The sequence below is a fragment of the Balaenoptera musculus genome, chromosome X (genome assembly GCF_009873245.2).
Source record: "Balaenoptera musculus isolate JJ_BM4_2016_0621 chromosome X, mBalMus1.pri.v3, whole genome shotgun sequence".
Taxonomy (NCBI): Eukaryota; Metazoa; Chordata; class Mammalia; order Artiodactyla; family Balaenopteridae; genus Balaenoptera; species Balaenoptera musculus.
The window spans coordinates 28,237,262-28,262,346 of NC_045806.1; the positions used below are offsets into that span (position 1 = coordinate 28,237,262).

The 25,085-nt window shown below is 37.1% G+C and overlaps 1 protein-coding gene and 1 long non-coding RNA gene across 2 annotated transcripts in view; both read right to left on the reverse strand.

The window, feature by feature from the left end:
* LOC118889001 (dystrophin) overlaps positions 1-25,085 on the reverse strand; it is a 1,535,792-nt gene that overhangs the window by 1,282,645 nt on the left and 228,062 nt on the right. Inside the window, exon 9 of the mRNA XM_036840547.1 lies at positions 21,879-21,998. Coding sequence (XP_036696442.1) covers positions 21,879-21,998 — 120 coding nt within the window. The remainder of the gene's footprint in view (positions 1-21,878; positions 21,999-25,085) is intronic.
* LOC118888807 lies at positions 4,970-18,173 on the reverse strand. Its single transcript, XR_005018369.1, has 3 exons — positions 18,099-18,173; positions 15,488-15,490; positions 4,970-4,981 (listed from the first exon to the last, which is right to left on the reverse strand). It is a non-coding gene; the product is annotated as an uncharacterized LOC118888807 (long non-coding RNA).

Sequence of the window (25,085 nt, forward strand, 5' to 3'; positions counted from 1 at the left end):
CATATTTTTGTAAGCTAGGTAAGCATTATGCACATAAATGAAAAATGAATTATAATGTCTCATGAAGTGATAAGAAGAAATTAATTTGTATTTATGTCCTCATTTTGTCTCAGCAGTAAGAGAAGCGAAAGGTCAGTTCACTTACTCTAACACATTTTCATGGACTAAATCACAACTCCATTATCATCTAGGCTCACATCCGCAATGGGGAGGATTTTTCCCTCCCATTTAATTCACATCTCATATTGTTATACATGCCAAGGACATTTCTCATCTGAATTCATTTGTTTGGTTGAGTTGGTTTTTCAAAGCAAAAGTGAGAAATGGCTATCAAAAGAACATTTGGATAAAAGCAAGTAAGGAAAATTTGACAAGCCTGAGAGGTAAAACTTAAGTACCTTGACCCTTGAATTTATTGAAGCCAGTGATAGAAAGTGAAAGCTAAACTGCACCCAGCAAGATTGGCATTAAGAGACAAAGTGTCCCCAAGAGTATGCCCACTAAGGAAGAAACAATTATGTGCCATGGACCACACAATGCAGCAGCAACTGAGATTTATAAGAGAGGGAGGCAGCAGGCAGCAAGCAACCCATCTCCTTTTATTGTAGTTTCAGACCCTGAAATGTACTCCTCAGCTAAATGAATTTTATGTGTAATGAGCCATCTGAAAAATAATTTATTTCTTGCTCTTTCTTTCTTACTTTATAAACAACTATACAGTTAAAAAGGATTAGCAACTTCATCTTACTGACGGTGAAATGGAAATAACATCAAATAACGTGTTGAAAGAAATAAAGCACCCATTATGAGGCTAGAAATGGGGCAGAGTATTACTGACTAATGTTTAGCCAAGTCTATGATTTGGCTAAACTTGTTTTTACATGCTTTTTACAAACTGCTAACTGAAGCAGTATACTATAAAATCGCGTGTCTTAAAGCTTCACTGTCTAACGTATGGTCCAGGGTGGAAAAACATCTTGTGATGTATTAGGAAACACTTATTGGAGGTTTCTCTGAAAATATCATTTTTACTTCTGTTTAAATGATCTTGTAATAACTCCTGACTGAATTCAAGGAACTCCTGTCACTTCTAATGGTGCAGTTTACAGATGAGGAAACTGACACTCAGATGGGTTAAGTAACTTATCTAAAGCCAGAGAGGACAAAGGATTGAGTATCTGGGATTTGACCTCAGATCTGTCTGGCTACAGGTCCATGCTCTTTCAGGATGCCATTCACTCAATAGAGCATTCAACATAAAATATATATATATATATATATATATGCCTTGTGATTTGTGCTACAAAACATACAGTGAGATATACAGATGCTGAATCCCTTTTGAGTCTTTTCATATTTAATTTTAGCAGGAGCTTCACTAGATTTAACTAAATATTTTATCTAACCTACTTGACAAAGATTTGAAGCCTCCTGTTACAATTTGATCTAAAAACATTTTTGACATTTTAACTGCATATTTGTTTAAAATGTGTTTTAAAAATCAAAAATACTTACACTTCTAAATCAAGAACATGTGCTCTTTGCAAGGACTTATTTTTAAAAGGTAAATATGACTGTCTGATTCCTTCATGAAATTCTGCCTTAGCGATCATGCTAAAAGCATAGTGAGATTTTTAACTTGAAGAAGCATCTTCTTCTGTGCTATGAGAATCAGTTCCATATATTATTTATTTTTATGAGTTTATAAAGTACTAATGAATAAATCTGGGAAGGCCCTATTGTTGTTGTTGCTGTTATTATTTGCAGGCTATTATTTAATGTTCTGTGGCAGCTTAATAAACTCTATACTCTCCAGCTCCCACCAGTCTGTTCAATTGGGATACCAGAAAATAAAGAGCAGGAGTCCTAAGGAGCATTCCAAGCATGACAGAGTTCTTTCCAGCATTCATCACATTCCCAGGCATTCCTTGGTAGCTTGAGGTTTTACTGTTCATTATTGTTTTATGCCTCCAAGTCTCTGAACTTCTTGAGGAGGGCCCCCCCTTACCCTTGTGCTTAATGTCTCATGTAGTAATACATGCATTTCACATAGTATATGAATGTCTCAAAGCTGAATACCACCACTGTAGCTATCAATACAGGGCTTTTCTCCCAAGTAGTGTTTTAAAACCCCCCTTTATTTCCCTTTCTTCTTCATTAAATACCTGTCTACCAGTATTTTATGGTAATGGCATGGCTATTTGTGGTGAATTTAAAGACCCATAGGAGATGAGAGTCACATGTGAATTCCTGTACCCTCTACCTCAAATTCTATACTTAAATTGGGCATTAGCTATATAGCAGAATCTCTGAATCTACTAACCTGCTACACACCACTAGGTTTAAAGTACAGACAGCCTGAATTCTTGTCCCAGCTCAACTGTTGCCCAACTTGGTAATATCTGTCAGCCAACTCTTAATCTTGCCATGGTTTAGCTGTGCCACTAGTGACATGGATATAACAGTACCTGCTTCATACCCTCCTAGCCAGGTCACTGCTAGGGTCAAGTCAACAAATATGAAATTGTTCTGAAAACTGTGATGAATTATTGACGTGCTAGTAAATGGTAAGGATTTAGAACTCAGTTCCTGGAAAATCAGCTTTTGTTTCCAGATGTGATAAATCTACAGCATAAAAGACTTTTAATACAGAATACACTGAAACATTTCAGCATGATATTAATTTTACTAGGTTTCTGTATTTTACCTATAGTCTAATAAGGCTTATGTTTTGTACAACAGTTGAAAATCTTATACTTTTGCATTTTTAAACCAGGAACGTTTTCCATCACGTGCCTTGTTTATAACCAAGTAAGTGGAAAACGTATCCCTCTATGTTCCATTTTAACTCTTGGCATTGAAATATTCCATCTATAAGAAATCACACATTCCAATGTGTATACATAATAAAATGCACAAAATAATCTAGGTGTAAGAGGATGGGAAAGTGATGGGGATTGTAGCTAAATGGAGAGCTCATGGTAAAGTAGGCAGAGCTATTCAATTCCTACTGAGGTTAATATTCAGGAAAACAGACCTAGGATCATCGAATCACTTGCTTTTCCCAAAGAGGTTAGAAATTCATAGTTTTATATCACATTTCCTAAATTTCAATAATAAATATATTATTAAATACCATGTGGACTGAATATGAATATATTTGTAATTTTATTTTATTTTATTTATTATTTTTTTAAACATCTTTATTGGAGTATAATTGCTTTACAATGGTGTGTTAGTTTCTGCTTTATAAGAAAGTGAATCAGCTATACATATACATATGTCCCCATATCTCTTCCCTCTTGCATCTCCCTCCCTCCCACCCTCCCTATTCCATCCCTCCAGGTGGTCACGAATCACCGAGCTGACCTCCCTGTGCTATGCGGCTGCTTCCCACTAGCTATTTTACATTTGGTAGTGTATATATGTCCATGCTACTCTCTCACTTTGTCCCAACTTACTCTTCCCCCTCCCCGTGTCCTCAGTAGACAAATTCCTAGAAAGACAAAAACTATTCAACCTGACAAAAAGGGAAAATCTGGAAAATGGAGGTAAAATATTTTTAAAAATGGAAATCAAAAATAGAAAGTCTTATGTCTATTAAATATATTAAATTCTCATTTAAAACTTCCCCCATAAAAAAAATTCCAGGCATGAATGGCAAGCTTCCAAGCCTGCATAATCAGGTACTTAAACCCAGCAAGCATATCATAAGAATGGAAAATAGGCCAATCTCTTTCATGGACACAATGGAAAAACTCTAAATCAAATGTTAACAAATGGTAGCAAAAAAAATCTAGCAATAAATTAAAAGGGTTATACATATCATCCATGTTTGGTTTATCTCAGAAATGCAAGGCTATTTAACATTAGAAAATGAAGCAATGTGATTTTACATATTAACAGAATAAGGGAGAAAGCTAATATGATTGTCTCAAGTTATCCCGAAAAAAAAGTTTAATAAAATTGAGCACCCAGTAATAACAAAACCTCTTAGAACACCAGGAATAAAAAGCATCTACAACAAGCCTACAGGAAATATCATACTTTACAGGTGATTTACTAAAAGCCTCACCTCCGAGAGCTAAAATGAGAAACAGATATCAACAATAATCTCACTGTACTAGAGTATGCAGCACAAAAATAAAAGAAAATTTAATAAAATGAATGATTGGAAAGGGAGAAATAAAACTGACATTAATCACAAACCACCTGGATATGTACATCTGAGTGATACTACAGATAAACAACTCAAGTTAATAAGCAAACTAAGCATGATCTCTGGATACAAGGCCAAGGAATAAAAATCAAGGTGTACTTCTCAATATCAGCAACAAAAAATAAAAACTGAAAAACTTTAAAAGATACCATTTACAACAAGAGCAAAACTATCAAAAACCTAGTAATAAATCGCATAAAAAGTCTAAGACTCACTATCGTGAAAACCACAAAAACATTATTTAGAGAAAATAAAGACCTAGATAAATGGAAGACTATTTCATATTCATGAACTGAAATACTTTATATAATAAAGATATTAATTTACTACAAATTGATCTATATATTCAGTGAAATCCAATTAAAGCCAAAGCAGTTGTTTTTTCTTTTTTTTCTTGTTTGTTTTTTTTTTTTTTGAGGGGGTGGTGACAAGCTGATTCTAAAATTTATTTGGAAAGCAAATGAATAAAAATAGCAACATAACCATTAAAAAGGAGAAAATAAGTATGAAGGCTTACACGGGCCAAGATATACTTAGTGTTCCCCTTAGCTTCCCTAAACTTTAGACTATAGGCCCCAACCTCTCTTTGCTTAGAGCACTTACTTTGGAAAGAGCATGTAAATTTTTTAATCTGCCCCTTTGAGATGTAAATAGTCTACAACCCAAGAATATCTTTCTCAAGGACCTGTTAGCCATCCCTTGGAAATGTAATTATCAAGAAAGATAGGGCCTGTCTTCCACACTCTGTGGGAGGGTAGTAGCCTAACTTTGATAAGGGACAATTAGCAAACACAAATAGCATAATCACATTGACCATCCAACCTCTTAATGTCCTCCAATCTTTTTATGCTAGCTCATCCCAGCACTTACAAATTCTCCCACCTTTTGTTCAGTGGAACTGAGTTCATTCTCTCTCCCCTGTTGCAACAGTCTTGATCCATAACTGCAATAGCCTTGAATAAATTTTTTCTTGCCTGTTTTACCATCTGGTACAATTTTTATTTTACAATACTACCAGATATTAAAATCATTATAAATCTATAGCAATTAAGACAATGTGGCATTGACATAAGTATAGGCAAATGTACAAACAGAACTTATTAGAGGGACTTCCCTGGTGGTCCAGTGCTAAAGAATCTGCCTTCCAATGCAGAGGACGCAGGTTCAGTCCCTGGTCGGGGAACTAAGATCCCACATGCTGCAGGGCAACTAAGCCCGTGTGCCACAACTACAGAGCCCACGCACTCTGGAGCCCATGCGCCACAGCTAGAGAGAGAAAACCCACACACCACAACTAGAGAGAAGCCCGCACCCCGCAACGAAGAGCCTGCACCGCAACAAAAGATCCTGCGTGCCACAACTAAGACCCAACGCTGCCAAAAATAATAAATGAATGAATGAATGAATGAATACATAAATAAATAAATAAAATATACATATAAAAAGAAGGCTGAATGACTTTTAAAAAAAAGGAACTTATTAGAATCCATAAAGTGAGCCATGCATGTATAGGCAATTGACTAAAGGTGACACTGCAGAACATTGTTTGCAATAAATCATGCTACTTCAATTGAATATAAATAGGAAAAATGGACATTCATCCCTTTCTCACACCATAAATACGAGATGGAATGTAATATGAAAGGTCAAACAATAAAGTAACTATATGGCAACCCAGGAGAATATCTTCTAGGTCGTAGAGTAGGAAACGTTACTTTTAAACTCAGAACAAAAATACACTAACCGTAACAGAAAATATTGAAGTGGGGTATAATGAATTTAAAACTTCTGTTTATTAAAGTAGTAATTCATTAAGGAGTAAAAAGGCAAGTTACTTAGATTTAAAAAAAAAAAAGGAAATGTGTAATACAGGTAACCAACAAAGGACTACAATCCAGAATATATATTTTGAAATAACTACAGCAAATCACTAAGAGAAATATAGACAATTCAATAGAAAAATAGGCATTTCCAAAAAGAGATCTTTCAAATAACCAGTAAACAAGTGAAAGTGTTCCACCTCATTAGTCATCAGTACATGCAAGTTAAAACGAGAAATGTCATTATACAGCCACCAGAAAGGCTCAAGTTAAAAATCTGACAATTTGAAGTACTGAAGAAGATGCAGAGCAATTTGTACCTTTATTCACTACTGATGAGAGTATAAATTTATACATCAACTTTGGAAAACTCTTTGGTAATAACTATAAAGCTAAAGATACATATACTCAGTGATCCAGCGATTCCAATCCTGGCTGTATATCCAATATAAAAGCCTACAAATATTCACCGAAAGATATGTACAGTTATTTTCAAAGAAGAATTATTTGTAATGGTCCCAAACTGGAAACAATCCACATTTTCTTAACAGTAGATTGCATAATTAAACTGCGGTATAGTCATTAAAAAAGAAAATTAATGAACTAATGCTATATGCAACATGGATGAATCTCACAAACATAATGTTGAGTGGGAAAAGTCAGTTACATATATATATAAATATATATATATATTTATATATATATAATGCAATTCCATTTACGTCAAGTTAAAAATACAGCAAAATTAATCTGAGGTATTATAAATCAGGTTAGATGTTACCTTTGAGGAGGTGGGACCAGTTTATGACCATGATAGGGCTTGATGGGCTTTTTTTTTTTTTTAATTTATTTTTGGCTGTGTTGGGTCTTCGTTTCTGTGCGAGGGCTTTCTCTAGTTGCGGCAAGTGGGGGCCACTCTTCATCGCGGTGCGCGGGCCTCTCATTATCGCGGCCTCTCTTGTTGCGGAGCACAGGCTCCAGACGCGCATGCTCAGTAATTGTGGCTCACAGGCCTAGCTGCTCCGCGGCATGTGGGATCTTCCCAGACCAGGGCTCGAACCCGTGTCCCCTGCATTGGCAGGCAGATTCTCAACCACTGTGCCACCAGGGAAGCCCCTGATGGGCTTTTTCATTGTTGGTAACATAATACCTTTTTATCTGGGTGGCAACAATTGGGTATGCGACCTTTGTGACATCTTCAAGCTATAATTATGATTTGTGTACTTTTCAGAGTACTCCAATTTAAAAAACTGTGCCATAGTATAAAGTTTAGATTTTTTTCAGAGACCAACAGGGCCAGAATTCTCTTTAGATCATATGAGAATTAACACAATATTCATAAACAATATCATCATTCTAACATACTTGCATATATATTCCCCCTGTAATAATCTTCTCAAGGTCACATAGTAATTTTCTCCTATGAAATTGAGAGATTAGGACAAAGCCCAGGCTGAGGTATCACACAGATCTGGGTACCAGTCCCAGCTCTGCCACTCACAAACTACATGAACTTGGATTTAGCTTCATTATGCATAGCCTTTTTCACTTGTGAAATAGAGATAGCTTTACATACAAACTATATACAATTCTTGGAAAATAATGAGCACACAAAAGTGCTAATAATTATAATTACTGCTTCATGGGCAACGGTTGTTGACACTTGGCTTAGTGAAATTATTTCTACCACATTTAAAGTTATTTTTATTTTAAACATGCTTTTTATTCACCAAATATAAAATTAGAAACAAGAGAGACATCAAAAATATTTTCATCCTTATTCTTCTTCATAAATAACCCTTATTTCTTAATTCTATAGGATTTAACATTTCATAGCCTTTTTTTCTACCCTAATTATCCCAAAGGTACAAACACTTTTAGTTCCATATCCCATTTGCAAGCCATGATAGACGAGGTGACATTATAGCCTTTCTGAACAATCACTTTTTAGTAGACTATTTTCCTTCCAAACAACAGAGGCATAATCATGGTGCAGAGGTGGCACGAAAAAGGGAGTGGTCATCACTATATAGAAAGACCAGCTTTACAGATGAAAATTTGAACTGAGTTTGCTACATGAAATAGAACTTTTCCAAGCAGACATGATGAAGATGAGTATTCTGAGTGACAGGAATAGCATGTACAAAGACAGTGACAGAGACCAGAAATAGCTTGTAGGAAGAGAATGTAGGTTGAGGGATATGAGGGGTGTAATAGGAGATAAGTACTGAGAGACAGGTGGGGGGGGGTCACTTATTAATTGTAGGCCTAAGTGATGAGACTCTCTAGAAGACAGAAAGTTACTTAGGATTTTAGCAGAGGAGAAACTATTATATAGGCTCTTGAAATTCCGCATTGACTTCAATGTGGAGATTGGATTGAAGCGAGAAAAGAATGTAGGCAAGGACTTCAAGGGGTTGAAGATATGGGCTTTACTTTGGAAAATAGTAACAAGAACAAGGATGAAACACTGAATATGAGAGACAGTTAAGCAATGTTGTGAGTGATTACATTAGAGGGCTCACAAGAGAAAGGAAAGGGATGTGTCTGGAATGCCTCCAGGTTTCTGGTACAGGCGTCAAGGTGAATGGCGGTGCAATAACAAAAATGGGGCAGTCAGTAAAAGAAGCAAGTTTAGAGGGAAGTAGGACACAGTGAGTTAAGTTTCACCTTGCTGTGTTTGAGGTGCATTTTGAACTTTAAGGGGTATATATCCAGCAGAAAATGGGAGAGAAGAAATTGCGCTCAGGAAAGAGGTATGGGCAGAAGACATACAGGCTTATCAACTTGTGCCTGTTTTGGATAGTACAACCTTCTGAAGTAAAACAGAGAAAATGTCTTCCTTTTTCAACAAGATAAAACTGCTCACATGTCCCTTATCTATACTTAGGTTTTTCTTAAAATTAAGTAACACCTGGTTCTACAAACATTCTTTACAGGATGTCACTATCCCTGAAAAATTCAGCTAAGATACTAAAAGTGTATTCAAATTATCACAGAACATAATTATTAGTCCTTATAATCTGGACATTGTGCCACATCCAAGATTGCACTAATTTACTAAGACTCTATATCATCTTGCTTTGATTTAATCTTAAATTTGTGTCCAAGTAAGGTCGGTTGATGTCTCTCTCTCTATTTCTCTCTCTCTCTCTCTCCCCCCAATATATATATATATATATATATATATATATATATATATATATATACACATACATATATATATATACAAACACACACATATATATATATATATACACACTCATACATCCATACGTATGGAGAAAATGTAGATGTATATATGTACATATACATACATTTGTATAAATGGATATATACTTACATTTATATATAGGTTTATGTTCACATGTATGGATGGGAATTCAGATCTTTCTTATCAAAAATTTAAGTTAAAGATACTGCTTTTTTTTGAATTTTTGAATTTTACTTTTCTTATTTTTTTATACAGCAGGTTCTTATTAGTCATTAATTTTATACACATCAGTGTATACATGTCAATTCCAATCTCCCAATTCATCACACCCCCACCCCCACCCCCCCTGCCCCCCCCCCCCGGTGTCCACACGTCTGTTCTCTACACCTGTGTCTCAATTTCTGCCCTGCAAACCCGTTCATCAGTACCATTTTTCTAGGTTCCACATACATGCGTTAATATACGATATTTGTTTTTCTCTTTCTGACTTACTTACTCTGTATGACAGTCTCTAGATCCATCCACGTCTCAACAAATGACTCAATTTCGTTCTTTTTATGGCTGAGTAATATTCCATTGTATATATGTACCACATCTTCTTTATCCATTCGTCTGTCGATGGGCATTTAGGTTGCTTCCATGACCTGGCTATTGTAAATAGTGCTGCAATGAACATTGGGGTGCATGTGTCTTTTTGAATTACGGTTTTCTCTGGGTATATGCCCAGTAGTGGGATTGCTGGGTCATATGGTAGTTCTATTTTTAGTTTTTTAAGGAACCTCCATACTGTTCTCCATAGTGGCTGCATCAATTTACATTCCCACCAACAGTGCAAGAGGGTTCCCTTTTCTCCACACCCTCTCCGGCATTTGTTCTTTGTAGATTTTCTGATGATGCCCATTCTAACTGGTGTGAGGTGATACCTCATTGTAGTTTTGATTTGCATTTCTCTAATAATTAGTGATGTTGAGCAGCTTTTCATGTGCTTCTTGACCATCTGTATGTCTTCCTTGGAGAAATGTCTATTTAGGTCTTCTGCTAATTTTTGGATTGGGTTTTTTTTTTTTAATATTGAGCTGCATGAGCTGTTTATATATTTTAGAGATTAATCATTTGTCCATTGATTCATTTGCAAATATTTTCTCCCATTCTGAGGGTTGTCTTTTCGTCTTGTTTATGGTTTCCTTTGCTGTGCAAGAGCTTTTACATTTCGTTAGGTCCCATTTGTTTATTTTTGTTTTTATTTCCATTACTCTAGGAGGTTGGTCAAAAGAGATGTTGCTGTGATTTATGTCAAAGAGTGTTCTTCCTAAGTTTTCCTCTAAGAGTCTTATAGTGTCCAGTCTTACATTTAGGTCTCTAATCCATTTTTTTTTAAAATTTATTTATTTATTTATTTTTGGCTGTGTTGGGTCTTCGTTTCTGTGTGAGGGCCTTCTCTAGTTGCCGCGACCGGGGGCCACTCTTCATCGCGGTGCGCGGGCCTCTCACTATCGCGGCCTCTCTTGTTGCGGAGCACAGGCTCCAGAGGCGCAGGCTCAGTCGTTGTGGCTCACGGGCCCAGCCGCTCCGTGGCATGTGGGATCCTCCCAGACCAGGGCTCGAACCCACGTCCCCTGCATTGGCAGGCAGACTCTCAACCACTGAGCCACCAGGGAAGCCCCTCTAATCCATTTTGAGTCTATTTTTGTGCATGGTGCTAGGGAGTGTTCTAATTTCATTCTTTTACATGTAGCTGTCCAGTTTTCCCAGGACCACTTATTGAAGAGACTGTCTTTTCTCCATTGTATATCCTTGCCTCCTTTATCATAGATAAGTTGACTATAGGTGCATGGGTTTATCTCTGGGTTTTCTATCCTGTTCTATTGATCTATGTTTCTGTTTTTGTGCAAGTACCACATTATCTTGATTACACTAGCTTTGTAGTATAGTCTGCAGTCAGGGAGTCTGATTCCTCTGGCTCCGTTTTTTTCCCTCAAGACTGCCTTGGCTATTCGGTGTCTTTTGTGTCTCCATACAAATTTTAAGATTTTTTGTTCTAGTTCTGTAAAAAATGCCTTTGGTAATTTGATAGGGATTGCACTGAATCTGTAGATTGCTTTGGGTAGGATAGTCATTTTCACAATATTGATTCTTCCAATCCAAGAACATGGTATATCTCTCCATCTGTTTGTATCATTTTTAATTTCTTTCATCAGTGTCTTACAGGTTTCTGCATACAGATCTCTTGTCTCCCTAGGTAGGTTTATTCCTAGATATTTTATTCTTTCTGTTGCAAGGGTAAATGGGAGTGTTTCCTTAATTTCTCTTTCAGATTTTTCACCATTAGTGTATAGGAATGCAAGAGATTTCTGTGCATTAATTCTGTATCCTGCAACTGTACCAAATTCATTGATTAGCTCTAGTAGTTTTCTGATGGCATCCTTAGGATTCTTTATGTATAGTATCATGTCATCTGCAAACAGTGACAGCTTTACTTCTTCTTTTCCAATTTGTATTCCTTTTATTTCTTTTTCTTCTCTGACTGCCGTGGCTAAAACTTCCAAAACTATGTTGAATAATAGTGGTGAGAGAGGACATCCTTGTCTTGTTCCTGATCTTAGAGGAAATGCTTTCAGTTTTTCATCTTTGAGAATGATGTTTGCTGTGGATTTGTTGTATATGGCCTTTATTATGTTGAAGTAGTTTCCCTCTATGCACACTTTCTGGAGAGCTTTTATCATAAATGGGTGTTGAATTTTGTCAAAAGCTTTTTCTGCATCTATTAAGATGATCATATGGTTTTTATTCTTCAATTTGTTAATATGGTGTATCACATTGATTGATTTGCATATATTGAAGAATCCTTGCATTCCTGGAATAAACCCCACTTGATCATGGTGTATGATCCTTGTAATGTGCTGCTGGATTCTGTTTGCCAGTATTTTGTTGAGGATTTTTGCATCTATGTTCATCAGTGATATTGGCCTGTAGTTTTCTTTGTGACATCTTTGTCTGGTTTTGGTATCAGGGTGATGGTGGCCTCGTGTTATGAGTTTTGGAGTGTTCCTCCCTCTGCTATATTTTGGAAGAGTTTGAGAAGGATAGGTGTTAGCTCTTCTTTAAATGTTTGACAGAATTCGCCTGTGAAGCCATCTGGTCCTGGGCTTTTGTTTGTTGGAAGATTTTTAATCACAGTCTCGATTTAAGTGCTTGTGATTGGTCTGTTTATATTTTCTATTTCTTCCTGGTTCAGTCTCAGAAGGTTGTGCTTTTCTAAGAATTTGTCCATTTCTTCCGGGTTATCCATTATATTGGCATACAGTTGCGTGTAGTAATCTCTCATGATCCTTTGTATTTCTGCAGTGTCAGTTGTTACTTCTCCTTTTTCATTTCTAATTCTGTTGATTTGAGCCTTCTCCCTTTTCTTGATGAGTCTGGCTAATGGTTTATCAATTTTGTTTATCTTCTCAAAGAACCAGCTTTTAGTTTTATTGATCTTTGCTATTGTTTTCTGTTTCTATTTCATTTATTTCTGTTCTGGTCTTTATGATTTCTTTCCTTCTGCTAACTTTGGGTTTTGTTTGTTCTTCCTTCTCTAGTTCCTTTAGGTGTAAGGTTAGACTGTTTATTTGAGATGTTTCTTGTTTCTTGAGGTAGTCTTGTATTGCTATAAACTTCCCTCTTAGAACTGCTTTTGCTGCATCCCATAGGTTTGGATCGTCGTGTTTTCCTTGTCATTTGTCTCTAGGTATTTTTTGATTTCCTCTTTGATTTCTTCAGTGATCTCTTGGTTACTTAGTAACGTATTGTTTAGCCTCCAAGTGTTTGTGTTTTTTTTGTTTTTTTCCCTGTAATTCATTTCTAATCTCATAGCGTTGTGGTCAGAAAAGATGCTTGATATGATTTCAATTTTCTTAAATTTACTGAGGCTTGATTTGTGACCCAAGATGTGATCTATCCTGGAGAATGTTCTGTGCGCACTTGAGAAGAAAGTGTAATCTGCTGTTTTTGGATGGAATGTCCTATAAATATCAATTAAATCTATCTGGTCTATTGTGTCATTTAAAGCTTCTGTTTCCTTATGAATTTTATGTTTGGATGATCTATCCATTGGTGTAAATGAGGTGTTAAAGTCCCCCACTCTTATTGTGTTACTGTCAATTTCCTCTTTTATAGCTGTTAGCAGTTGCCTTATGTATTGAGGTGCTCCTATGTTGGGTGCATATATATTTATAATTGTTATATCTTCTTCTTGGATTGATCCCTTGATCATTATGTAGTGTCCTTCCTTGTCTCTTGTAACATTCTTTATTTTAAAGTCTATTTTATCTGATATGAGTATAGCTACTCCAGCTTTCTTTTGATTTCCATTTGCACGGAATATCTTTTTCCATCCCCTCACTTTCAGTCTGTATGTTTCCCTAGGTCTGAAGTGGGTCTCTTGTAGACAGCATATATATACAGGTTTTCAGCGAGCCTGTGTCTTTTGGCTGGAGCATTTAATCCATTCATGTTTAAGGTAATTATCGATATGTGTGTCCCTATTACCATTTTCTTAATTATTATGGGTTTGTTTTTGTAGGTCCTTTTCTTCTCTTGTGTTTCCCACTTAGAGAAGTTCCTTTAGCATTTGTTGCAGAGCTGGTTTGGTGGTGCTGAATTCTCTTAGCTTTTGCTTGTCTGTAAAGCTTTTGATTTCTCCATGGAATCTGAATGAGATCCTTGGTGGGTAGAGTAATCTTGGTTGTAGGTTCCTCCCTTTCATCACTTTGAATATGTCCTGCCACTCCCTTCTGGCTTGTAGAGTTTCTGCTGAGAAATCAGCTGTTAACCTATGGGAGTTGCCTTGTATGCTATTTGTCATTTTCCCTTGCTGCTTTCAATAATTTTTGTCTTTAATTTTTTCCAGTTTGATTACTATGTGTCTGGGCATGTTTCTCCTTGGGTTTATCCTGTATGGGACTCTCTGCACTTCCTGGATTATGGGTAGCTATTTCTTTTCCCATATTAGGGAAGTTTTCAACTATAATTTCTTCAAACATTTTCTCAGGTCCTTTCTCTCTCTCTCTTCTCCTTCTGGGACCCCTATAATGAGAATGTTGTTGCGTTTAATGTTGTCTCAGAGGTCTCTTTGGCTGTCTTCATTTTTTTTCCTTCTTTTTTCTTTAGTCTGTTCCACAGCAGTGAATTCCACCATTCTGTCTTCCAAGTCACTTATCCGTTCTTCTGCCTCAGTTATTCTGCTATTGATTCCTTCTAGTGTAGTTTTCATTTCAGTTATTGTATTGGTCATCTCTGTTTGTTCTTTCATTCTTCTAGGTCTTTGTTAATCATTTCTTGCATCTTCTCGATCTTTGCCTCCATTCTTATTCCGAGGTCCTGGATCATCTTCACTATCATTATTCTGAATTCTTTTTCTGGAAGGTTGCCTATCTCCACTTCATTTAGTAGTTTTTCTGGGGTTTTATCTTGTTCCTTTATCTGGTACATAGCCCTCTGCCTTTTCATCTTGTCTATATTTCTGTGAATGTGGTTTTTGTTCCACAGGCTGCATAACTGTAGTTCTTCTTGCTTCTGCTGTCTGCCCTCTGGTGGATGAGGCTATCTAAGAGGCTTGAGCAAGTTTCCTGATGGGAGGGACTGGTGATGGGTAGAGCTGGCTGTTGCTCTGGTGGGCAGAGCTCAGTAAAACTTTAATCCACTGGTCTGCTGATGGGTGGGGCTGGGTTCCCTCTCTGTTGGTTGTTTGGCCTGAGGCGACCCAACACTGGAGCCTACCTGGGCTCTTTGGTGGGGCTAATGGCGGACTCTGGGAGGGTTTACACCAAGGAGTACTTCCCGGAACTTCTGCTGCCAGTGACCTTGTCCTCATGGTGAGACACAGCCACCCCCCGCCTCTGCAGGAGACCCTCCAACACTAGCAGGTAGGTCTGGATCAGCCTCCTGTAGGGTCACTGCTCCTTCCCCTGGGTCCTGATGTGCAACACTACTTTTTGTGTGTTCTCCAAGAGTGGAGTCTCTGTTTCCCCCAGTCCTGTCGAAGTCCTGCAATCAAATCCCGCTAGCCTTCAAAGTTTGATTCTCTGGGAATTCCTCCTCCCATTGCCAGACCCCCAGGTTGGGAAGCCTGATGTGGTGCTCAGAACCTTCACTCCAGTGGGTGGACTTCTGTGGTATAAGTGTTCTCCAGTTTGTGAGTCACCCACCCAGCATTTATAGGATTTGATTTTATTGTGATTGCACCCCTCCTACCGTCTCATTGTGACTTCTCCTTGGTCTTTGGATGTGGGGTATCTTTTTTGATGAGTTCCAGTGTCTTCCTGTTGACAACTGTTCAGCAGTTAGTTGACTCTCAGGCTGACTTTCACTAACCCCTTCCTTAGGCACCAAGGGCAGGGCTTATTTACAGGCTTAGGAAGGAGTCCCTTGTGTCTTCCGAGAACAAAGTTCAAACTTGCATTTGGCCCTCAAGCAGCAAGCAACCTGCTTTTAAGCCTAAGTCTCGCTTTGCTCTTATCTTCCATCCATTTCTCCATGTTCTCAAGGTGCCGACTCGGCGGCGGCCGCACACACTCACTCTGGCCGGGGCTCGCGATCCCCGCTCTCTGTTAAGCTCCCGCAGGGGCCAGGTTCGGCTGCAGCGGGCACAGTGCCAGTGGGCAGCTGCGCGCCCGGCTCGCTGGCTCCGGGACTCCGTACTGCTTTTTTTTAAGCAGTAAAATTTCAAACAGTAAATATGCCTTTTCTGATTTAAAACATGAAAGACAAGTATATGACACTTGTATGTGACGTTCTAACTTCATAGGACATTGCTATGAAATTTCTAGTCATTTGGGAGAGGAACTCATCCATTAACCACTCACATGGTGGTGAAATTTACACAGTGACCCAACTATATCCTCAAATGGCTTCCTGTCCCCAAACTTTCTGACTCTGAAAGTTGAATAAAGGAGTCCAGTCATTTTCAGTCCAATTATCTGGCACATAAATCAGATAACAGGAAGGAATATATTAAAACACAGATGTTCTCCACCAACCCACATAGAAATAAGAAGGCTCACCTTATCCATAGATATCCCACGAGAGGCTTTGCACAATACTTCAGGGAAATCAAAACATTTTATATTTATTCCATTCCATTGGGTCAACCAACTTAATATAGCCACCAAAGAATTTATCTTGATAATACCACATAATATTTGCACAAATCGTTTAATGTCATTTGATATCCAGTTGGTTTTCATGTCTTGATTTTAGTGAATGTATCTTAGCTCTTAAGAGACCTTTCTAATCTTTGAAAATTATTCCTTTATTCAATAAAGTTTATTAACTTCATCAGATGAGTAAGAAACTATACATGTGTGCACAGCCTTATGTTTAATAATCCCCTCTAAAACTGTATTTTCCAGGTTACTCTTCTTCAAAAGAGGATGCTTGTATGTATCCATTCTTTTGATATACCTTTAATTCTCCAAAATTTTAGACAGTAACGTTAAGATTAACATCATTCAACAAAATAATCCAAACACTTTTTCTATGCCAGAAACTCTCACGGGTCTGTGGCCTTAGACACCTTTAATACATCTAGTTGGACTCTCAAGTGTTAACTTGTATAGAGGAACATATCTAAAAATGGGATTTTAATAGCTCTACCTTTTATTTGGAAAATGTTTTAATTAGAGCATCTTCTGTAAGAGCTATGGGCCTAACCAGGTTCTTTTTTATTTTTTATTTTTTTTACTAGAAACAGCTATCTCCCTAGAACAACAGGCTTTCTTTATGTTCTATAGTCTTTTTCAGTTTCCAGTGCGAAAGGCCGATAGGACCTGTGTGTCTCCAAAACACCTCCCTTATTTTGTTTTAGTTTTTCCTCAAATGCCACCTTCTCAACATAGTTTTCCCTTGACCGCTTCATGTAAAACTGCTTCCGTCTCCAGTCTATTTTTTCCTTATAGTTTTTAGCACCTTTTTCATAGTATAAAGCTTGCTTATTTATTCTGATGCTTGCTTCATAGAGGAACAATTTATGTTTTGTCCATATTTAACCTCAAAGCTTAGACTTTTGGCTGGCACCTAGTAGGAACTCAATACATATTTGTCAAATGAATGAATAAATATGGTCCTCCTATCTGGAACACTTTCCTGTTCTTTATTGTTGCCTAATTAATTTCCACTAAATCTTCAGAGCTCACTTAAGGCCACTTAGGTAGGCCTTTCCTTACCTTCTAGAGAAAGGTGAGTCATCTAGTAATATATATATCTGTCACATTGAACTCATCATGGCCAGAAATTTACACTTAATTGCATTTAATTAGTGCAGGTCCAGGAGGGTAGGTGCCATGACTGTTGCCCCCACCCATCCCCACCATGGTAGTCCCAGCCACCATCCTGGCACACAGCTGCTGCTCAATACATGTTTGTTGACTGAAGAATTACGGTAGAGTTTAGTATCACACACTAATTCTAGCTACCCACCAAGCCTCCGCTAGCACCACTCTTCTGAACCTCAATCTGTAGCTAAACTGGCCCTTTTTCAGTCCCTTGAGGGTGCTATGCTCACTTGATACACTGTTTCCCCTTCCTGGAAACTGCATGTATCTCCACCAATCCCCTTATACACACACTTCATACAGTTCCCTCCAATGTGTCCTTTAGATCATAGTTTAAACATTACTTTACTAGGAAATCATTTCATGCCTTCAAGCTTCAGCTTAAGTCAGACTAATCTGTTGTCACAAAACTTTGTTCCTTTCCTTCATAGAAATAAGTTATGTCCATTTTAAATATCTGCTCATTTTTGTAAATATTTCATTAGTGCTTATTTCCTCTGTTAGACTGCAAGTACCAAGAGAGCAACTGCCACGCCTACCATGGTGACCACGGGTGACAAGGAATCAGCATTTGAATTCAAAGAGGGAGCCTGAGAAATGGCTACCACTGTTTTGAGGTTCCAAGGAAGGCAACATGCTCACAAATTACTTATTTCTGACCCAGGAAGGTAGAAAAAATTCTCTTTTTGTTCACTGTTTCACCTCTGTTACCCAGCATAATCCCTATGACATAGTAAGAACATTACAAGTATTCATCGAAAAAAATGAAAGAGGCATGGTAATATATTCCATGACTGAAGACTCCACATAAATTATGCAACTTAGTTTTTTAGCCAAGCTATTTCTCAACAAAATTAGTTAACTGGCATCACTGCTTACAAATCGGGTTCTCTGTGTACTGATATCATAGAAACCTCTAAAGTTAAGGACAAGTTTCTGACCTGTGGTGACATTGCTGAGGGACAAGCTGAACCTCTGAGAGAATCAAATTAATTTACAAGAGACTGCACTTTTCAGAATATTATCCTTCATAAGTCATGCCATCTTTCAGAATCCCTAAGCATACGTTCTGACCTAACTTTCTTTTTCTTCAAACCTTTTAAAAAGACTTCTAAAAGTCTTTTAAAGTTAGAGAAAATCTAACTTATAATAGAGTTCAAATAACTAAGTCAATACATGTAAAGATATTCCATGAGGAGTATTTTTAGAGTTCTAACTCAAGATGGTAAGAACATCTCTCTCTCTCTCTGTTACTGAATTAAATCAAAGACTATCTTTCCTAGTTTTCCCCTATCTGTACCTCTTTACTAAAGACAACTGGGTATCCATTTTGAGGCTCTGGTACTTCAGCAAATTGGAGAGAAATGGATTAAGGCACTGTGGTGACATGGGAGGCAATGGAGGAGAAAGAAGGTGTGGGGTGAGTGTTCAACACTAACAGGTCTTCAGGAATCAGCTATGGATGACCAGACCTTGCTTCAACAAAAGATCTAAAGCATTCTTCTCAGGTTCCTGCCAGTTGTTTTTTTTTTTCTCTTTTTGTATTGAGTCCATATACCTTTTTCTCTTTCCTAAAATTCTTCCTATTACTTCTAATAGAATTCCTCAGGGCCCAGTATGAAACATGATAGCTCAGTCTCTGAAGCATACATGGAATTCTTGTCACATACAGAGGATATCTGGGTTGCTGTTTAAGTGACTCCTCTAATGCATTTGTTTATCTGTCTTTTTATTCTTTATTATTTCTTCTCTCCTCCTCTTTTTCTACCAACTTCTCTACCTCTTCTCTTTCTTTATAAAAATTAAACTAGTTAAGACAAGATTACATTACTCGTAAAGAACCTAAGAAAGAATCATCAAAATTCCAAAGTCAAATGAGAGCCCAGCATTCCAGGGCAATTCCAATTAACAGCTAAATAAGGCATAGAATTCAAGCATGGATTTCTCTGGGACTGATGGAATAGGAAGAAAGAAAGGCTAAAGCGGGGGCCTTCTCACCACTTAAGTCCTTTAACTCTGCTCTTTTAGACACTAGTCTAGATTATCTAAAAGTCAGGTAACAGTAACAGAAATGAGGGTATCAAAAGGCGAAAGGGGGTCGAGGGGAAAAGAGAAGGCTGGGAGGCTACGGTCAACACTAATTAAGGGGGCAGGCAATCACATACAAATGTGGACTGAGTTTGTGTGAACTGGGAATAGCCAATACATCAGCAGCTATCTTAGTAGATGTTTCTGGGTCCAAGAAATAAAGACAGAAAATAAGCTAAAAAATGTACGTAAATAGGATAATACATATAGAAAAGCTTAGGGCCACTACTCTTCTTTTTTTTTTTTAAGTGGGATGAATATCAGGAGTCCCACTTTTTTTTTAATTAATTAATTTATTTATGGCTGTGTTGGGTCTTCGTTTCTGTGCGAGGGCTTTCTCTAGTTGTGGCAAACGGAGGCCACTCTTCATCGTGGTGCGCGGGCCTCTCACCATCGCGGCCTCTCTTGCTGTGGAGCACAGGCTCCAGACGCGCAGGCTCAGTAATTGTGGCTCACGAGCCCAGCTGCTCTGCGGCATGTGGGATCCTCCCAGACCAGGGCTCGAACCCGTGTCCCCTGCATTAGCAGGCAGACTGTCAACCACTGCGCCACCAGGGAAGCCCAGGGCCACTACTCTTAATTCATCCTACCTAAGATCTAACCCAGTCACCATCTGTGAATGCTATGGACTGTTTTTCAAGGTGGCCTAGTCCCACAGGCATCACCTTGGAATAATTATATTCTAAAGCTAGTTGTATTAGGTCTTGTGGTGCCAAAGTGACTGTTTTTCTGTTGTTATTTTAACTGGAAATACTCTATGACTTAGAAAAGTTTCTGCCTTAATTTTTTTTTTAACCAGTCACCCTTCTAAACTCTGCCTCCCAGCCTTCTTTTATCTTTTCTGAAAATTTCTGAGAAACACTGAATATTAGATTTTTACCCATCTGTAAATAGTCACAACACTATTGTATCAGAACTATGGAATTCCTTAAAATGGGTGTAGCAGTGGCCTGTCAGTCCTTTAGCCAGTCGTGTGTGTGTGTGTGTGTGTGTGTGTGTGTCTGTGTACAACAAATCTGATCATATATGCAATGATACATTATCATATTGGGTGTCATAAACCTTTTTAGATCTGTAATCCCTGCAATTTCATTGAAACATAAGCAATTAACATGAATCACTAGTATATATTAAGTGCTCAACTGTAGCAGTTCAACAGTTTCGTCTCTTTTCATTTAATGATGGAAAGTGAGATAATATTGTTGGAGATTGGCAGTCTAAAACAGTAACCTTAGGAAATGACATTTCACTGGGATAAAAAAAACAATTCACACAAAAAGAGAAAAAAACAGAGATAAGGCTTTTTTATAGGTTAGGTAAGAGAAACTAGGTTTAGAAAAACCTTGGGCTTATAAAGCTATTTAAACCCACATTGATTGGATCCTCAGACGTGTTAGACTATTGGCTCCTAACTATCACAAAGGAAAGGCAAGCATGTAGTGGGTACAATGAATGCCTCAAATATAATCTGTGGTTGGGTGAATACGTGAATGTATGTGTCACATTCAGAACAATAAACTGTTGTTATTTTCCCTTAATGTTGATGTTTTGGTATATGTATATATGTTTTGTTGAAATTAAAAAAAAAACTTATAACAAAACTTTATCATTTCCAGTTAGGAAGTGAATATGAAAATATGAAAATATCCACATTATCCTTTATTAATATATACTAGTTATGTTTCCAAGGACACAATTACTATGAGTCAGATTGAATGAGGGATTGAAAGGCTAAGTACCTCCTACAACAAAACTTCCATGACTTAAACATCCTGCTATGTATGTCCTCATCGAGACTACAACTGAAGGCTTCCAGGAAAAAATATACTGAAGGTGTTAAATTTTTTCTTATTTGACTGAATGTGATCCTTTTTGTGTTTTTTTACCTTTGTCCTCTCTTAGACCGTAGGTTTGAAGAGAGCATAAATAATATTCCTCTGACCAGTTATCTAATGCATGCTATTCAACTATAATTAAAAAACAGATCTGCATTTATATATTTCCCCAAAGGCCAGGAAGCTAGTGTGAGCAAACAGTGTATAATGAAAAGGAATTATGCACAAACATCCCACAAATGGGACATAATTTGAATGAGTTTAAATGAATACATTGCATTCTAAATATTTGTAATATACAAATTACATTTTAAATTTTCTAAATATTTTCTGAATTGCAATTAATTATTTTGAATGACATATTTAGTGTATTAAAGAAAATACTCTGACCTTAAGTTGTTTTTCCAAAGCAGCAGTTGCATGATCGCCACTAGATTCATCAACCACCACCACCATGTGCGTGAGAGAATTCACCCTGACTTGTTCCTGTTCCAGGTCTTCTTGAAGCACCTGAAAGATAAGTTTTTTTTAAAAGGAAATTAAAATAATAGTCTCCTGCTCTGTATGCCAGAAACATTTCTTCCCAAATGAGTGTGATTTATTTCTGCCATGCTTTGGGTAATACAATTTTTTATTAGACTGGAACCATTTCAAGCAAATTTTCTGCTATGGTGCTCAGCAAAATTTGCATGTTTTTGTCAATTGAATGTGAAAGTATATAGAGAGGAAGCATCTGTTGAGAAAGGCATACTAAGATATGCTGCCCGTTACCCCACTTCCTCTCACTTTATCAAGGACTTTTCTCCTAAAATACCTGGCTGCCTCAAGCATCTGCAATGTCTCCTTCTCTACAGTTCTCCATTATCAACCAAAACAAAACAAAACTCTTGACCCAAAAAACCCCTCCCGCTACTGCCTCATTATGTGTTCCTCTTCATTAAAAAATATTTTGTTTTCTACATTACTCTTTCTACTTCCTTACCCTCCTATTCCCTTTACCCACTATCCCATTAAAACATCTCTTGTAAAGGGTGCCATCAATCTCCACTTTCCCAAATCCAATAGCCATTTTTTGATAGCATCTTACTTGACATTTTGATTACTAACCTAATTAACCACTCCTTCATTCTTGATCCTCTCTTCTCTCTTCTTGAGCTTCATGTACCACCCTTGCCTGATTATCCTCCTACCTCACTAAGAACTGCTTTTTAGCTCCTTTGCTGGTTGGTTCCTTCTCCTCTGCTCAACTATAAATCAGATGGCATTCCTCTGGATAAAAACCAATGGAATCCCATCACACTAAGAGGAAAAATCCAAATCCTTGAACCTGAAATCCTTATATGATCTAGCACCTTCCTGCCTCTCTAATCTAACTGCATACCATTCTTGCCCTCTGACACTATGTTTCAGTCATACTTGTCTTCTCTCTCTTCCACACTGTGTCAAGCTATTTGCTCTACCCCAATTGCTCTTCCTCTGTATCTTTAAATAATCTCTCATTCTTATCATTCAGGACTCAGTTTAAGTGTCACCTGCGCAGAGAGGCTTTTCATGAAGATGCTCTCTAAATTTGCTTCTTAGTTACGATTTCTATAACTTTTTAAACATAACATTTTCACACTCAGATTTTTCTTATGTATTAGTTTAGTCATTTGTTGTTTGTCTTTACTTACTGGAATATAAGATCCACTAGAACAGAGATGCCCCCTGTCCTTCTCACTACATATTCCAAGCAACTAAAGATAAACAAACTCTTGTTAAATGAATAGCACCATGTGGAGGGGTGAGGGCAATATTCACAGATGAGTTTGGCCCTTCCTGACTGCATAAAGATTACAATCTAATGGGCGAGATTCTTCTTTTTAAGTGTAATTACAATTATACTATCAAGCACATATAACCCAAAACAGTATTCCAATCTTTTAAAAATCACAATGTATAGATTTTTTGTAAAGATAAACAGGAGTAAACAGAGGAATAAACAGACAGTAAACAGAGGAGGACTAAACAGAGGAGGCTGCTCTAGATCCAAGACACCCTGCTTGGGAGATCCAGTTCCTCCAGGACCTTATCACACTACACTAATTATTACCTGGAAATCCCTAAATGAGTTTGTAAAATTCCTAGTCATCTAGTCTGCCTCTTAGAACATGTTATTATATAATACAAGAATGAAGAAGCAGGTTTGGGACAAAGCCTGTTACTTTCTGGAACACCTGGAATCCCTACTTGTGAAACAATGATGCCTGGCACCTATCAGACTAGCTCTTAGTTATTCGAACCCTATGGCAGGTGTAAGGGAACGTATTAGAATTAGCTACATCACAAACGCAAATGTTTGAGCATTTTTATCCTAGGACTTTTATTTTTCAAGTCTCAACATTTTAGAGCACTATATAAAATCACTTACTTTTACTTCCTCTCTCCAGATTTTCACGGTACATTTTCAAGTGAAGCAATTTAAAATAAAATGACTATGCATCTATTTTGTGTGTGGAGTCTATACTGCCTATCACGCCTTTGACATTCCAGAGCTTACACTGGTTAATAAAACTCTTTCTGCCATGAGGCTGAAAATGGAAACATTAACATTCAGAGTTGCCCTTGAAAGTCATGTTAAGTCTGTGTTTTCTGAGTTATATAAGCTAGGACTGGGAACATTTCAAATGTGTCAGCCAGGAATTTTAAAAATAATAATTAAAATAATATCTTGGTGGCCAATATATCATAAATTGGTTTAATTTGGCCAATTCTTTTTTTCCTATCACTCAAGTATGAGAGTATATTTAATTATATATATTAAAGACAATTAGGAAATAATGCTATACTATTCACATTTTTTATATTTTTATTGTTTTCATATTTTTTAGTAAAGGAAACTGAGAAAATCATTGTTTGAGCCATGAGGTACTTATTTTGAAACTCAGGTTGCATCTTTCTAAAGCATATGTGATCAAATATACTAGTTATTTTCTCCAGTACTTAGATTTCTGATTTTGTTTTGCTTATCTATTTGTTCTATAATCAGAAATTATATTCTTGCCATAGTGATCAAGGGTTTACATGTTATGCTTTTGCTGACGTGCTAACACAAAGTACCACTAAAGCTAGTTGTGAGTTAATAGCTTTAAAATCAAACATGAGAACCATCTGAACTTACAGTCAGTAGAGGGAAATAAAGGAATATGGGAAAGGTTCTCAACAGTGGATGAAAATCTTGAAGAATGCATAGCACTGCAGTAAATTAGCATATACTCTATTTGATTTAAGTCATTTCCAGTATCTCCTTTTCTCTTCTACAACTTTTTCAAATTATATCGTTTCTTTTACTCCTAATCAGGGATTAAAACAGAAAAGCTTAAACTGACCTTTCTAAGCATACTCAATAGCTGCAAGACAGAGCTATTGCAACACTGTAATCATTTCCTGTTTTCCCAGACCTCAGCTCCAAAAATAAATATTAATGAATATTACGGTATTAGCTAATCCCCTTATTATTTGCAAAAGACAAAAGACTATAAAATATCCAATGTCCAGAATTCATTTTTTTAAAATGAAGTTGATTATTAGAATTAGCAAAAATGCCACACAGAAAAT